We start from the raw sequence: 17,295 nt of genomic DNA on the forward strand, positions 1-17,295 counted from the left end.
AGATCTCCGTTATCTGTACCATGTTCCCCAGTCTTTATATATGTCTCCATAGTAAAAAACAGAGGAGAAATACTCATTGAGGACCTTGCCCTTCTTCTGCGGCTCCAGACTAAATAAATGCTTTGGTTTCTAAGGACCCCCTATTCACGCTCCAATTACTCTCCTCCCCTTAATATATTTATAACATCTCTTTGGATTCTCCTTAATGTTATCTGCAGAGCCATTTTACATAGATACATAGAAAATAGTTGCAGGAGTAGGCCATTCGGCCCTTCGAGCCTGCCTCTTTTCTGCTTTCCAGATTTCTTTCTTAAGTTTGATCAGTCCACTAAAATCCTCCGGGGTTAGACTGATCTTGGCTACCTATACCTGGTCCATGCCTCCTTGTTCCTGATCAGAGCCTCATTATCTCTGCCTTGCCTTGCCATCCACTTGCCTTGCCCTCACTCTAACAGGAATATACACGCCTTAAACACTCACCATCAATCTTTTAAAAGCATCCCACTTTCTGGATGTCCCATTACCTGCAAACAGCCTACTCCAATCAACTTTAAAAAGCTAAGGTAGATAAAAGTGCTGGAGAACTCAGCGGGTGCAGCAGCATCTATGGAGCGAAGGAAATAGCATTAGAAGGAACCCTTATTTCCTTCGCTCCATAGATGCTGCTGCACCAGGTGAGTTTCTACAGCACTTTTGATTAGGGTACTTCGATTTTCCAGCATCTGCAGTTCCTTCTTAAAAACTTTAACAAGCTCCTGTCTAATACCATCAAAGTTGGCCTTATCCCAATTCAGAACTTTAACTTGTGGACTTGCCCTGTCTTCAGCCATAAGTATTCTAAAATGAATAGAACTGTGAACACTGGCCCCAGAAGGTTTGCCCACGTCATTCAATCACTTGCCCTCCATAATTTCCTGCGTGTAGATCAAGCTTTGCCCTCTCCATTGTAGGTCCCTCTACGTTATGCCAGGTTTCTGTAATGGCCGTACCATCTAGTCAGACGTACCCACCCACACCTGTTTGACCGCTTTAGTTTCTCAGACAATCATCTCAGATGATCTCAGAGAAATCCATCAAATCCTGAGAAGAATGACAGGATTAATGCCAAGAGACTTGTTTCTAGAACCGAAGGCTTAATGTCATATTCAGGATCAGCCAATTTAGACAGATAAAAAATAATTCATTTAATAACCATATAACAATTACAGCACGGAAACAGGCTATCTCGGCCCTACAAGTCCGTGCCGAACAATTATTTTCCCTTAGTCCCACCTGCCTGCACTCATACCATAACCCTCCATTACCTTCTCATCCATATGCCTATCCAATTTATTTTTAAATGATACCAACGAACCTGCCGCCACCACTTCCACTGGAAGCTCATTCCACACCGCTACCACTCTCTGAGTAAAGAAGTTCCCCCTCATGTTACCCCTAAACTTCTGTCCCTTAATTCTGAAGTCATGTCCTCTTGTTTGAATCTTCCCTATTCTCAAAGGGAAAAGCTTGTCCACATCAACTCTGTCTATCCCTCTCATCATTTTAAAGACCTCTATCAAGTCCCCCCTTAACCTTCTGCGCTCCAGAGAATAAAGACCTAACTTATTCTCTGTAACTTAATTGTTGAAACCCAGGCAACATTCTAGTAAATCTCCTCTGTACTCTCTCTATTTTGTTGACATCCTTCTTATAATTGGGCGACCAAAATTGTACACCATACTCCAGATTTGGTCTCACCAATGCCTTGTACAATTTTAACATTACATCCCAGCTTATATACTCAATGCTCTGATTTATAAAGGCTAGCATACCAAAAGCTTTCTTTACCACCCTATCTATATGAGATTCCACCTTCAAGGAACTATGCACGGTTATTCCCAGATCCCTCTGTTCAACTGCATTCTTCAATTCCCTACCATTTACCATGTACGTCCTATTTTGATTTGTCCTGCCAAGTTGTAGCACCTCACATATATCAGCATTAAACTCCATCTGCCATCTTTCAGCCCATTCTTCCAAATGGCCTAAATCACTCTGTAGACTTTGGAAATCCTCTTCATTATCCACAACACCCCCTATCTTGGTATCATCTGCATACTTACTAATCCAATTTACCACATCTTCATCCAGATCATTGATGTACATGACAAACAACAAAGGACCCAACACAGATCCCTGAGGCACCCCACTAGTCACCTGCCTCCAACCCGACAAACAGCCATCCACCATTACCCTCTGGCGTCTCCCATTCAGCCACTGTTGAATCCATCTTGCTACTCCTGCATTTATACCCAACAGTTGAATCTTCTTAACCAACCTTCCATGAGGAACCTTGTCAAAGGCCTTACTAAAGTCCATATAGACAACATCCACTGCTTTACCCGTGTCAATTTCCCTAGTAATCTCTTCAAAAAATTCAAGAAGATTAGTCAAACATGACCTTCCAGGCACAAATCCATGTTGACTGTTCCTAATCAGACCCTGTTTATCCAGATGCTTATATATATTATCTCTAAGTATCTTTTCCATTAATTTGCCCACCACTGAAGTCAAACTAACAGGTCTATAATTGCTAGGTTTACTCTTAGAACCCTTTTTAAACAATGGAACAACATGCGCAGTACGCCAATCCTCGGGGACTATTCCGTTTCTAATGACATTTGAAATATTTCTGTCATAGCCCCGGCTATTTCTACACTAACTTCCCTCAATGTCCTAGGGAATATCCTGTCTAGAACCTGGAGACTTATCCACTTTTATATTTTTCAAAAGTGTCAGTACTTCTTTTACTTTGAAACTCATAGTATCCATAGCTACTCTACTAGTTTCCCTTACCTCACATAATTTAATATCCTTCTCCTTGGTGAATACCGAAGAAAAGAAATGAGCCTATTGGAAATATTTTGAATTCTTTACTCGGAGAACACAAGGTGATTTAAGATATGCAAAGGTGGAATCAATACATTTTTGATACTGTGACTCTAGGAGTGTTGGAGATCAGGAAAAAAGTAAATGAGATACAGTCAGCCAATAGTTTACTAAATGGCATTTAACATGACGAAGCTGTACAGTTTCTGCCACTTCTATTACTTATGTTATGAATTTCAAAAGGTGGTTCTCACTGATTTGGCTCCTGTCATGATCACCCGTGATTCGACCTTCTCACCTAACGGATTATAATCCAAATTAAGGACACGAAGTTGAGAACTGTGTGAGACTGCAATCACCAGCCGTGCCCATCCCTTCAGTGTGATAGCAGGGTTAGCGCTCAGTGTCAGCTCCTTCAGTCCTAGAGAAAACAGAATCAGCATTAGGCTCTTGTCTGCCACTGGCCAAGTTCAAGTGCAAGAAAAACAAACAAATACAGAATATAAAAACAAAGATTTTTTGAGCCCGTTATGACTTTTGTGTGTCACCATTCCACCTGATCGCTATTTCTAGCTCTGAGCTGAGAATGCTGAGAGAAACCTGAAAGTGAACTGTAGGGGAAGCAGCAGCAGGTTCTGGTCCAATTTCCAACCATTTTGTAGTTATGCTTGGAAACGATAATAATGAATGAGGAAACATTTGAATTTTCAATATGATAAAATCATGCATATGGAAACAGTCCTTCGGCCCAACCCAACCATGCTGATTTGGTTTTATAGCTGAGTACACTCACATTTGCCTATGCTTGGCCCGTACCCTTGAAGCCTTTCCTACCAAGTACCTGTCTATTTGTGTTTTAAGCTTTGCCAGTGTACTCTACTTCTTAGCTTGCTCTGGCATTTCATTCCATATATGCACCATGCTCTGTGCAAAGAAATTGCTCTATAAAGTCACCTCTCAGTCACTTGCAGTCCAGGGAGAAAAGTCCTAGCCTTTCCTTATAACTCATGCCCTCAAATCCTGCAAAATCTTGGTGAAACTCTTCTGCGTCCTTTCCATCTTATTGGCATCCTTCCTAGAGCAGGGTGACCAGAACTGTACACGATACACCAAATGTAAGATGTTCAAACTCTTGTACTCAGTGCCCATACTGATGAAGACAGGCACGTCTAACACCACCTTCATGTGTCACATTTTTCATATTCCTCAAGGGATTAGTTTGATCCCAGTTGCCTATACCTGATTTATGATCCTTGTTTTCTGAGTCATCTCCCAGTCAATCTCTATCAATTATATATCAGTTATTCTAAATTGACCCAGCAAATATTGGTTGTAAGTATTTTGTTTACTTCTGGCTGAGAACACTATAGCTGGATGTCCTATGTGGATTGCTTGAGCTGAGACTTTAACTCACCATGGCTCAGTTACGGAATTGGACCAAAGGTGAATTATTTATTCTCAGTTAATTACACCGATTACTTGTCCAGCAGCTTCAAGGCGGCTTGAAGAATATACTTTATTGTACTTGATTCTGAATAGTCTGGTGATGAATCCCTTTCTGTAAGAACATAAATACATTAAGCAGCAGCAGGCCATATGGTGCTCCAGCCTGTCCTGCCGTTCATCATATCGTGGCTGACCTGATCATTGACCTCAATAGGGTTGCCAACATTGTATTCCAACAGTAAGGGAGAAGTTGTTGGTGGGGCTTGTTGTGGCCATGGTCACCACGTCCCACTGTATGGCACATGTACCTGGGGACTGGGCAAGTGCTGGGGGATGGGGAGGGGGCTGTTGAGTCCTTACCTCGCATCTTCAGCTGCCGCCTCCATAGTGCTCCTCCAGGTCATCGGAGTAAACTGGGTGATGATGTCACCGGCGCTGCTTTTAAGGAGTTGTGGATATCCTGGGGATTCCCGGCCCCGCCCCCACGGCCTCTGTTGGTTTTATGGGGAAAATTAGCGTCCGGTGTCAATGTCATATGGGTCAGACAACTTTCCCTTTACATATGGAAATCCCAAGCAATACGGGATTGTTGGCAACCCTAAGCTTCCATTGCATTTTACTGTCCAAAAGTATATCCATCTCAGCCTTAAATAATTATCCGGCATGTGCAGTTCCCTGGGGTGGAAAATTCCAAACATTCAAAACCATTCGACAAAATACATTTCTCTTTAGCTTAATCTAACAGAAGCATCCCTTTATCCCGAGACTAAACTCCCTGGTTCTGAACTACCCACCAGGATAAACTTCCTCACAGCATCTATCCTGTTAACAGACATAGACATAGACATAGAAAATAGGTGCAGGAGGAGGCCATTCGGCCCTCTACAGCTCTATCTAACTCTCTCTTAAATCCATCCAGTGACTTGGCCTCCACTGCCATCTGTGGCAGGGAATTCCACAAATGCACAACTCTCTGGGTGAAAACGTTTTTTCTCACTTCAGTCTTAAATGGCTTCCCCTTTATTCTAAGACTGTGGCCCCTGGTTCTGGACTCATTTTTCCTGCATCTAGCTTGTCCAGTCTAAGCCACCACAGAATCTTACACAGACATACCAAATACTACAGATGCTGGAATCTTGAGCAAAATAAAAAGTGCTAGAGGAACTCAGTGGGTCAGGATACATTCAGGGTAAATGGACAGATGGGGTTTGGGTCAGGACCGTTGTTCAGATTGGGCAAGGGTCTGTGCATTTCACTCCACGATGCTACCTGACTCGCTGCGATCTTCCGGCCCCACTAGCCTTTTGCTCAGAATCTTACACATTTCCAGAAGGTAACTTTTCATCCAACTGTATCCCAGTAATCAATCTTTCACCATAAGACAACCCCTTCATCCCACAAATCAAGCTGGTGAACCTACTCTATACTCCCTGATCTACAAGTTGTCAAGGAGAGAAAAGCAATATGGAATAGTCTAAATGTAGTCTCACCATATCTCATATAAATCTCGTGTTTCCAGACACAAAATGCTGGAGTGACTCAGCGGGACAGGCAGCATCTCTGGAGAGAAGGATGGGTGACGTTTTGGGTCATGTTTCCAAGGGATGGGTCCTTGCGACTCAAGGAACATTCAGGGACCTGGATTTAATGAGCAATTCCATCTGAGTGGAAATCCACAAAGTACACTCTTGAGCCTCTTGACAGTGTTTGAATATGAGCTTGTTATTGTCTGGTTCATTCTTCCACCATTGGTCTATTCCCAAATCCAGTTGTGCCAATAGGCAGAATGCCCTCAACTGCCCGGAGAACGCTGACAAGAAGCCATCTTGTCTTATTGGCAGGATGTGACTAGTGGTTTTCAGCAGGGATTGCTGTTGCAACTGCAGCTATCCGCTGTATTTATAAAACAAGCTAGAAAGCCAGACATCCAAGTTTACTGCTTCTTCTTCTTTTCGTGTCTTTGAAGCTGGTTGGTTATATGACAGTTTCCCTTTCCTTTACACAGTCCTTTGCGTTTTTGTTGAACACTGCAAGATCCTTTGAGCTGCACTGGTTGGGTAGTAGGGGGCAGACAAGGCAGTGCTGCATTGTATGGTCCTCTTCTCCACATTCACAGGTGGTTTGGCCAGTTTCATAGCCCCATCTGGCCATGGCAGCTTTTGATCGCCCTGTTCCTGTTCTCAGGCGGTTGAGCGTCTTCCACTGGACCCATGGTGCTTCTGAGCCCGGAGGGAGGGCTTCAGAAGGAGGGATACCCATGTCAGTAGGAGGGGGGTCGTCCTCAAGCCTTTTTGTCCATAGTTGGAGTCTGGTTTCTTCCCGTGATGCTATTAGGGGCTGGACATGGCTGAGAAAGCTTCTCCTGGACTTCAGCCGTTGGGCCGGGGGTACACGTCCATAGAGGAGGTGGCGTTCATCACTGGTGGCCTTGGTCATCTCTACTCGGCTGGCGACTTCCCGTCTCACATCAGCAGGGGCAATGCCAGCGAGGAGGTGCAGGTTGTTTATGTTGGTGGGCTTCAAGCAGCCAGTGATTGAGCGGCAGGTGTTATTCAACGCTGGGTCTAGTTTCTTGGCATAGGATGATCTCTCCCAAACAGGACACGCATACTCCTGTTACGCTTACTACTGACATGGCATTTTAAGCACTAAACATGGAAGCATTAAATTGCAAATAAATCCCAGCAGATTAAACTAGATTAGGTTTTATGTGGAGTCTGGTTATCCCATTAAAGGAAGGATGTGGAGACTTGAAAGGGTGCAGAAGAGGTTTACCAGAATGATGCATGGATTAACAGGGTATTAGCTAAAAGGAAAGGTTGGACACATTTAGATTGTTTACTCTAGAGCTCAATAGACTGAAAGGAAACCTGATAGAAATATATAACATTATGAGAGGGACAGATAGGGTAAATAGTCAGAACTTTTCCCAGGGTAGAAATGTCAAAGACAATGAGGCATAACTTCTAATTTGAGTAGGGTGAAATGTGGGGCAAGGTTTTTACATAGAGAGTGGTGGTGCATGGAATGCGCTGTCAGGATGTTGGTAGAGGTAGATACGATATTTGCATTTAAGTGGCTTTAAGATCGGTAAATGGATATGCATGGAATGGAGCGATATGGATCGCGTGCAGGCAGAGATTAGTTTAATCTGGCATCATATTTGTTATGCCTATTCTAGGCTGAAGGGCATGATTCTCGTGCTGCACTGTTCTATATAAATAGATTTCAAAGTGGGTAAGTGCAAGGTCACCCATGTTGTACCCTAGAACAGTGAAAAGCTCGTAACAGTGAAGTTATATAGAGCCTTGGGAGCGACAAATATAGATAATTATAATGTTGCAAACAAGTACAGCAAATAATCAAAAAGACCAACATATTGGTAGTCTTTAGATCAAGAGGACAACATTCAGTGGTAGAAATCTTTCTTCAGCTATGCAAACCCCCAGCGAGATTACACCTGCAGTACATTAAGGAGTTATAGACATTGCATCTTAGCAAAGATGAATTAGACACAGAGCAGAGATTCCTGACAATGATACCTGGATTCCAAGAGTTAAATCTAAGACACAAGTCACAGTAATATTCTTTGTTTTGCATACCCAAGGTACACAAGGAGTCACCACATAAAGGGCACGACAAAGTTACCAAGTATCCCCACGGCAGGTCCTCCATTGTTCTCCCCCCCCCCCCCCCTTCAAGGCGGTTGCCCCACGCCGTGTCCTTTGTTCTCAGCGGCACGTCCATCCGCCGGCACCCACGTGGTCCGTCCAGGACTGCCGGCGCCCTCGACGACCACCGATCTTTACCAGCACTGACTGGCGACCGCAATGACCCTGACCGACAGCCACACCGCCACACGGCTTTATCACGACCTCCTGGGAGGGGTCTATTATTAATTTATTATTTCAAGCATTCTAAGGAGGAAACCAGTGAGGAATGGAGTGGGTGGGGGGTGGGGTCAGGCTAGAAGTAGCGGGGCTGGAAAACCACCAAAGTTCTTCACAAGGTTATTATGAAACAAAATCCAGGCCACATACGACTAAGACAGTATGGGGACAGATGAACAAAAGCTTTGTCATAGTGGTTGGCTTTAAAGAAGAAGAAATGATAGAGAGATGATCAGGTTTGGGGAGATAATTCTAGAGTTCAGGCGCATCGGTTAGACACATCTGTCAATGGATGACCAATTAATGTTGTATATAATCAAACGGCCAACGTGATCCCACCACTGGAAACATCTTCATCTCATTTCCTTTTGATATTTATAAAAATCTCCTTTCTCATAGGCGGTTTAGGTCAATCTTACATCTCCATTAACTCCCCTTCACATGGCACCTTCCCATACAACCATCGCAAGAGCAACACTAGTCCTTTCTACCATCCAGAGACTAAGCATCCTTCCAGAGATTCAGTACTTGTACTTTATTGAATGTGTGCTTCTTCTACACCAGGGACATTGGGTGATTGTGAAGTACCTCTATTCAATCTGGAAACAGGTTGAAGCTTCTGATCATTAGAATTTTAATTCTCCATCTTCCAGTCATTCTGACCTCTGCGCTCTCTGCAACCAATAATGTTCCAAATTATTATCTTAATGTCAGCTCAAACAATAATCCATCATTTGAGTAGGCATGGTGGGTTAGAGGATGAGGGGGGGGGGGGGGGGGGGGGGGGGGGGGTTGTCCTGCCTAATACCATCAAAATTGGCCTTGTCCCAATTTAGGATGTCACATGTGTACCAGTTCTAAACTTTTCCGTAACTATTTTAAAAGCAATAGATTTATGGTCAGAGAGGAACTCTGAAAAGTTAATTGGAAGAGGCTATTTGCAGGTAAAAGGACATCTGGAATGTGGAAGCCTTTTAAAGTGAGATAGGAAGAGTTCAGGACCAGCTTATTTCTGCTCGATGTAAAGCAAGGCTGGAAGGATTAGGAACCTTTGTTGATGAGAAATATTGAAGGAATGATCAGGATAAAGGAGGCATATGTTAGGTACAGGCAGTTGGATCAATCCCTTGAGGAGTATACGGGATGTACCAAGACTTGGATAGAGTGAATGTTTCTACGAGTGGGAGAGTCTAGGACCAGAGGTCATAGCCTCAGAATTAAAGGATATTCCTTTAGGAAAGAGATGAGGAGGAATTTATTTAGTCAGAGGTTGGTGAACTGTGGAATTCTTTGTCACAGAAGGCTGTGGAGGCCAAGTCAATGGATATTTTTAAGGCAGAGATAGATAGATTCTGGATGAGTATGGGTGGCAGGGATTTATGGGGAGAAGGCAGGAGAATGGCAGAGTAGACTTAATGGGCTGAAGAGAAAATATTTGCAGATAAACTAAAGGAGAATTCTAAAACTCACTTTCAGGTAATATCAAACATTAATAAAACCTGAGCCATCTCTTATTAAAGTAGACTTTATTTTATTAAACAGCCCTTAGCTTATTTGCTGAGCCCCTGTGTCTCCACTCAGACTGCATTCACATGAACATTTGTCACAATTCACTTGCCGGTAACAACTCCTAAAGCTGCACTAAGCTTCAGCAGTCAGATTCTTTGCAATTCAGTCCATAAGAGCTGTCACGGCTGAAGATTTCACATTGCAATTTGTGGGGAAATTGTTCATGTTTGAGTTACAGAAAATTGTGTTTACGGACGGTTCTCATTCCTTACATAACTCAGGAACCGCATGTAAACTCAAACTCCCTTGCAATAAAGGCTAACGTACCATTTCCTTTCCTGCATCTGCCTGCTAACATTTTGTGATTGGCACACAAAAACATCTAATTACTATTACTGAAATTTAAAATGTTCCAGATTAATTTAATTATTTTAAGTCAAATTTCTCAACTACCATTGTTTAATTCAAACTCATGTCACTGGATCAATAGCTGAGAACTCTGGCTATCAGTCTATTGACTTAATCCCTACCCTACTGATGCCTATTCACCACATGTGGAGAGGAGCGTTGGTGGTGATTTGTCCCGCTGAGTTACTCCAGCATTTTGTATCTATGTTGATGTTGATTGTTGGGTTCTTCCTGCTATCCAAATCAGGTTCTCTATGCAGGGTTCACATAATGCCCCCAACTCGGCATCACAACTGGACTGATGTCACTAACTACCTGCTCTGCACGGATCCCACAGGCAAACACAATTTGACAACTAATGCAATCAGGATTCTTGTAATTGCAAACACATCGGCACCCATACTAATAAAGAGGGAATCCTATACAGCTCAACTACGGCATAGCGAGTATATTAAAATGTGCTGCTGAATTTCCTACATGACTAATAGTAGAACATTTCTAATGTGCCTTATTGATGGCACAAGACCAGAATAAGGTGCCCCATAAAAGATATGTCCTACATAAATGCAAGGTATTATTTTTTTCTAATTCTGTCATCGCTAATTCATGAAATATGAAAAGTTAGCTTGCAAGCACAGCAGACAATGAGAACTTTAAATAGAACGTTGGCCTATATTGTAAACAGTGCGTTAGCCTGCATTGCAAATATGGGTCTGCATTTCTTGGCATTTCAGAATACAATGACAAGAGACCTAAAAATTCTAAAGATTATAGAAATGCTTCCAAAATAATGCAGTGGAGCGGATTTGTGCTAGTTTCAAAAGTTGCCATAGGGAAGAGATTTTATTAAGTACACAACATGCAAAGACAAATCTACATAAATGTTACAGATTGCGGTTGGGTCTAATTAGATTGCTGTTGCACTTGATCTAATTTCAAAATCATAACCATAACAATACTTTATTAGCCAAGTATGTTTTGCAACATACAAATAATTTAATTTGCTTTACATAATACCAATAAAAAGCAACAGAACACACAAAATACATTGTAACAGACATCCACCACGGTGACTTCCCCACATTCATCACTGTGATGGAAGGCAAAAAAAAGTTCAATCTCTTCCCGTCTTTGTCCTCCAGCGGTCGGGGGCCTCGTGCCTTTCGTTGATGAGCCGATCTTGGCACCTGTAGTTGGCGGCTTTTAGGCCTTCTGTGTCGGGGTGATCAAGCTCTTGATTCGGGGGGGGGGGGTCGCAGCTCCCCGCTCCAAGCGATCTGACCCAGGCCAGGGCTGGTCGAACCTTCTGCATTGTTTGGAGCTCCCGACATCTACGATCTCTACCCGAGACTGCGAGCTCCACGATGATGAAATCCGCAGGGCGTGGTTGGAGCATTGATCCCAGGAAAGGGATCAGCTCCGATGGTAATTTGCCACAAAAGGAGATGATATAAAACTATGGCTACAGCTATAGACATGGTATCCCATGTAATTAAAAAAAATGTCTAAATGCACAAATTCATGAGCTCCTTTTCCCATCACAATGGGAACTACTAAACACCAATAGTTCACAATAGACTCAAGGAATCTGGAGTGGCATGCTGCAGGTATCATGTATCTCTGACAGACGTTCAGACATTGTGCAATCAGAAGTGGAGTTCTGAGGGATTATCCCACCACAGTTATCTCCCAACATGTACCATCCTGCATACAGAGAGTAGAAAGTCTTACCTGCAACACCGGTTCATCAGAGAAGTTTCTCCATGGTTGCCTTCAGTGATGGACCTTCCCATAGAAATTCCCCCTTAACTTACACTGGAACAGAACCACTCTCCCACTAAGGCATGCTTTTCTAGGTGAGTTTCTTCAATGTTTCTGCACATTCAGAGAGATAAATGTGCATTGCACACTGACTTCACTACTTCCCACTCAGAATCATCTATATTTGGACACGCGACATGCACAGAGAATCATATGATTTAGCAACAATTATTATATTTTACTGTTGATTTCCAGCAAATCTTTTGTATTGCACATCAAAAACGTGTTATTTAATGGGATTTCTAGTGTTGCAGTAAATCCATATGAAAATCAAACAAAATGTAGATGCTGGAAATCTAAAACAACGAACAGAAAATGTGGAAATAATCAGCAGGTCAGGGCACATCTGTGGGAAGAGACAATGTTTCAGGTCGAAGACCGTTTGACAGAACGCATGCAGCGTATATCAAGTTCTGGACTTTCAGAAAGCCTTTGATAAGGTCCCACACAGGAGATTAGTGGGCAATATTAGAGCACATGGTATTGCGGCAAAAGTATTGACATGGATAGAGAATTGGTTGGCAGACATGAAACAAAGAGTAGGAATAAACAAGTCCCTGTCAGAATGGCAGGCAGTGGCGAGTGGAGTGCTGGAAGACTCGGTGCTGGGGCTGCAACTATTTACAATATATATTAATGATTTAGATGGGATTAAAAGTAACACTAGTAAATGTACAGATGATACAAAACTGGGTGGCAGTGTGATCGGCGAAGAGGATGCTAGGAGGTTGCAGGGTGACTTGGACAGGTTGAGTGAGTGGGCAGATGCATGGCAGATTCAATATAATGTAGATAAATGGAGTCAGATTAGGAAAAAGGGAAGTGCAACGAGACCTGGGTGTCCTTGTACACCAGTCACTGAAAGTAAACCTGCAGGTACAGCAAGCAGTGAAGAAAGCTAATGGCATGTTGGCCTTCATAACGAGAGGATTTGAATATAGGAGATCACATCTGGGGTATCGTGTGCAGTTTTGGTCTCCTAATTTGAGGATAGCCTGTAAGCCTGGGCCGTCGATCTGGTAAGTCCAGGCAAGGCTGGTTGGTTAACCAGGCAAGACAGGCAGAGTTGAGCTGGATTTAGCGCTGTTTCTCCGCGCTGGCTGTGGGCATCGCTCCCGTCTGATTCCTGACGTCTCTGGTCACCCGCTGACGGATGGACTGACTGACCAGGGGGCACTCGGGAGGGGACGGGGATGATCCAGTGATGGTTCGGCAGCGATTGCGGCGCCGGAGACCCAGGTTCAGTCCTGGTGCTGAGAGTTTTTAATCGCTTTTGACCTTTGACAAATCCCATGATTCTTGCCGTTTTTCGGTATACCGAACTCGATTATACAGAATATTAGATAAAAGATCAGGTAAAGCCTATTCTGTCCCTCTAGCATGTATGACCATTTAACAAGATCACAATTGATCTACCTCAACACCATTTTTCTGCTGTATTCCCATATCCATTGTTTCCTCTATATCTAAAATATACTTTGAATGAAATCAATGACTAAGTCTCCACATTCCTTGGGAGTAGAAAAGTCTAATTTCACTCTTTCAATGAAAAAAAAATCTTCATTTCAATCAATGTCCTATTCTTTACTCTAACTGTGACATCTAGTTCCAGACTCGGCAGCCTCTAAGCACCCTAAACTTTTTTATGTTTGAAAAGTGTCACTTTCATTCACAAGGAGAAATTAATTAAAACTGGTCTCGACTCACAAATTTACAGTAGAACAAGTGGTCATCTCAAAAGTCTGTTTAGTTGCCATATTTACCTGGACTGGAGAAATGAAATTATCATTGAAACATGAACTAAAGGAGACCAGACTATGTGGATAATTCATAGTTAAGAATCAGCTAATGAGACACGAAGCTTCTTTATCCAGTGGATTGTAAGTGGTGGAATTCTAGGCTAATGACTAATAGTTTCCACATTAAGGGAACTAAGGTAAATGAAGATTAGGTGGTAAACCGGGCAAGGTTCAGGATCAACAATAATCTTACTGAATGCAGGACTGGCTTGATGTGGCTATGGCCACCCTTCCTTGTGTTTTTTATAACTTTTATAACCCTATGTTAAACCAGATATCCAGTTTGGTACACTTTTCCTCATTCCTCACATTAAACCCTCCAAGGTTGAGTCAATGGAGCATCCAGAACCTGCTCTGATCATTCAGCTGAAATAGCATACAAAATGCTTACCTGATTTTGCTCCATCAGGCGGTAACAGTCCACAGATTAGACTTATTGCTTCATCTCCCAGAACACAGTCTCCGAGGTCCAGTGATATTAGGGAAGGATGGAGGGAAAGGGCAGGGCTGAGGACAGCCAATCCAGAATCAGTGAGAGGACTACCATGAAGGCTACAGGAAATAAAGAAACCAGATACCATTGGTTAAGTCACATGACAAACATTGCATGGCACAGACAATTTCCATATACTATCAACTGTATTAATCTGGCATATCCAGAATTTTGGTCATGCCAGCCAAGCACATTTTCAGTCTATTGTGTGCTATTCCGATCAATACCCCAACACACCTTTAATTCACATTTTTATACATTACACAATAATCACAATAAAGCGTCTCACAATAAATGTTCGAATGAACCAGGTAAATTGTAATTCATCTGAGGAAACAGGGCCCGAGTCAGTTAAAAGAGATTGTGGTAGCGGAGACTCCGTGAGTATAAAGGGACTGTAGAAACCTGAATCCCAGTGAGGTGAAAAGAAATGCAAAAAACTGGGTATACTGGACAGTATGGTAACTACAACCCTGTAAACAAAAGGAGAGTGTGGGAACCAGGGCCCTGCTGAATAGGGATTGGACTTTGCGATTGGGATCTTGATGAAATGAAGGGGAATGTGAGAATCAGGGCCCTGGTGAGTTGTAGAGCATTGCAGTAAATATATCTGCTCATAGATTTATGGAGCTATACAGCATGGAAACAGGCCCTTCGTGCCAACCTGTCCTTACCAACCAAGTTAGCATATTGTAATAGTCCCTTTTGCCTACATTTGGTCCGTATCCCTCTAAACCTTTCCTATCCACATACCTGTCCAAATGTCTTTTGAAAGTCGTAGATGTATCTGCTTCTACAGCTTCCTCTGGCATCTCCTGCTAACAGATTCTATTGTAGTGTTGTGATCGGAGCTCTACACAGCACTCTAGCCATGGCCTAATTAATATTTTATACTATTCTAACCTGACTTCACTACTCCCTTATTCTAGCTTCGGCTAGAATAAGGGGGCGAAGATGCGGCTCGGAGGAAAGACGCATCCTCAACCAGGTAGTGACTAAGAAAAACAGTTTCCCCCTTCCCCCCCCACATAAAAAAGACTTCCAAAAACAAACTTTAAGACGGACTAAAAATAACAAAAAGGATGAAAGGACAGACAGCTGTTGGCGAGGCTGCCACACTTGATGGCGCCACCACTCGGACACATCTTTCCTATAGCAGGATGACCACAACTAAACACAATACTCCAAATGCAGCCTCTTGTACAACTGTAACATAACATCCCAACTTTTATACTCAATACCCTGACTGATGAAAGTCAATGTACCGAAAGCCTTTTTGACCACCTTATCTACCTGTGACGCCACTTTCAAGGAACTATATACCTGCACTCCTAGATGCCTTTGCTCCACAACATTTCCCAGGATCCTGCCGTTCATTGTGTAGGTCCTTCCCAGGTTTGACTTCACAAAATGCCACACCTCACACTTATCTGCATTAAACTCCATTAACCACTTCTCAGCTCATTTTCCCAACTAGTTAAGACCAAAGATCTCCGCTATAGGATCTTTGGTTAAGACCCTGCTGAACATCTTGGCTATCTACATTCAATCTGACCAATATGAGGACAGTGGCATAGAGGCAATAGCGGAGGCCTCAATAGGCCTGACTTTGGGAGAACTGGGGATGGGGACTGGACATTGTGCCTTCCCGCACAGTGGTAACCATTGTGGGGGGATGATTTTTGTGTGTAAGTGATTATTTTAGTTTGTGTCCAAGATGGCTGTCGGAAGGGAGAGTGTACGCTGGCGCGGTTTAGCTCTCTCTTCACATTGTGTTTTTGATTTTTTTTGTCTTTGGATCGAATTCTGTCTTTAATTTGTGTATTGGTGATGTCTTTATTATTTATTTTACTCCGATTATATGTTTTTTACTCTTGTTAAATTCTGTAAGGTGTCCTTGAGACTTTTGAAAGGCGCCCATAAATAGCATTTATTATTATTATTAGTGTCATCTGCAAATGTACTAATCATATCTTCTACGTTCTCATCCAGATTATTGATATATACCACAAACAGCAATTTGTCCAGCACCAATCCCCAAGGTACATCACAGGTCCCCAGTCCAAAACAAACAACCTTCCACCATCAACCTCTCCTTCCTTCAATGAAGCCAAATCTCTATAACCTTCCAAGCCCTGAAAGGTAAGCACAGTTTATCCCCATTGTACAGATGCTGCAGCCCAGCGCCAGCAATATGTATTCGCAGCACCGTCCGTGCGTTGTTATTGTGGATTTTGAACGACTGTAAGCTACTGTAAGCTACTGACCGCCAGGTTGCACATTAGAGATGCCAGCACAGCACAGCACAGCACTTACAACAAGGAGTGAATGGACCTGTTGGCTGCCAGGGCGTCCGCCAGCTGCTGCACCCGGGCCAGGGTGGCGACCACGCCGAGGTTGAGGTTGAGCTGCGCCAGGGACTGGCACTCCGCCACATGGCGGCCGACGCGCCCGAAGTCGCGGTCAGACACTTGGCAGCCCCGCAGAGACAGCAGCCGCACCGAGTGGGTCCGGAGGGAGTCGCAGATATCCTTGACCTCGGCCGACGAGAGCGTCTCCCCGGAGATCTGGATGGAGCCGGCCAGCATGGCCTCGCCTCGCCTCGCCTCGCCTCGCCCGCAGGCCCGTTACCATGGACACCGCGTCCGCTCCGCTCCCACCGCCGCCATCTTGGCCGAGCGGCCTGGCACTGGTACAGGCGCTGGCTGGCCGCCGCCGCACTGAGGCGGGCCCACCCTGCTGCCCACTACACGGAAACCCTGCAGCCGCTGTGATGTGTTTGTGCGTCGGCCGCGGATATGTGGAGGTAGGAGTGTCCGTCACAGGGATGGTGACCATTCAGGCGCGCAGAGAGGCGGGCACCGGCCCGCCCCGTGTTGCTGTGCTGCAGTCCCTCCTCACCAAGCTCCTCACTTACTCACTCGACTCAGCAGCAAAGATGCTAAGCAGAGAGCTGGCTTACCCTCCCCGCCCTGTGCAAGCTGAGAGCTGCAAGCTGAGGGGCGGTTGGACCGCAGGCAGGGGTATTATTATGCACCATCCTGGGGCAATTTCAAGCAGA

At 43.9% G+C, this 17,295-nt stretch overlaps 1 protein-coding gene across 1 annotated transcript in view; it reads right to left on the minus strand.

Moving 5' to 3' along the window:
- Positions 1 to 17,021, minus strand: part of lrrc73 (leucine rich repeat containing 73) — a 35,575-nt gene extending 18,554 nt beyond the window's left edge. The window contains exons 1-3 of the mRNA XM_033020526.1: positions 16,551 to 17,021; positions 14,133 to 14,293; positions 3,167 to 3,289 (exon numbers count right to left, since the gene is read on the minus strand). Coding sequence (XP_032876417.1) covers positions 3,167 to 3,289; positions 14,133 to 14,293; positions 16,551 to 16,822 — 556 coding nt within the window. The 5' untranslated portion in view covers positions 16,823 to 17,021. The remainder of the gene's footprint in view (positions 1 to 3,166; positions 3,290 to 14,132; positions 14,294 to 16,550) is intronic.
- Between the last annotated feature and the right edge of the window lie 274 nt (positions 17,022 to 17,295).

The sequence above is a fragment of the Amblyraja radiata genome, chromosome 5, assembly GCF_010909765.2.
Source record: "Amblyraja radiata isolate CabotCenter1 chromosome 5, sAmbRad1.1.pri, whole genome shotgun sequence".
In the NCBI taxonomy this organism is placed as follows: Eukaryota; Metazoa; Chordata; class Chondrichthyes; order Rajiformes; family Rajidae; genus Amblyraja; species Amblyraja radiata.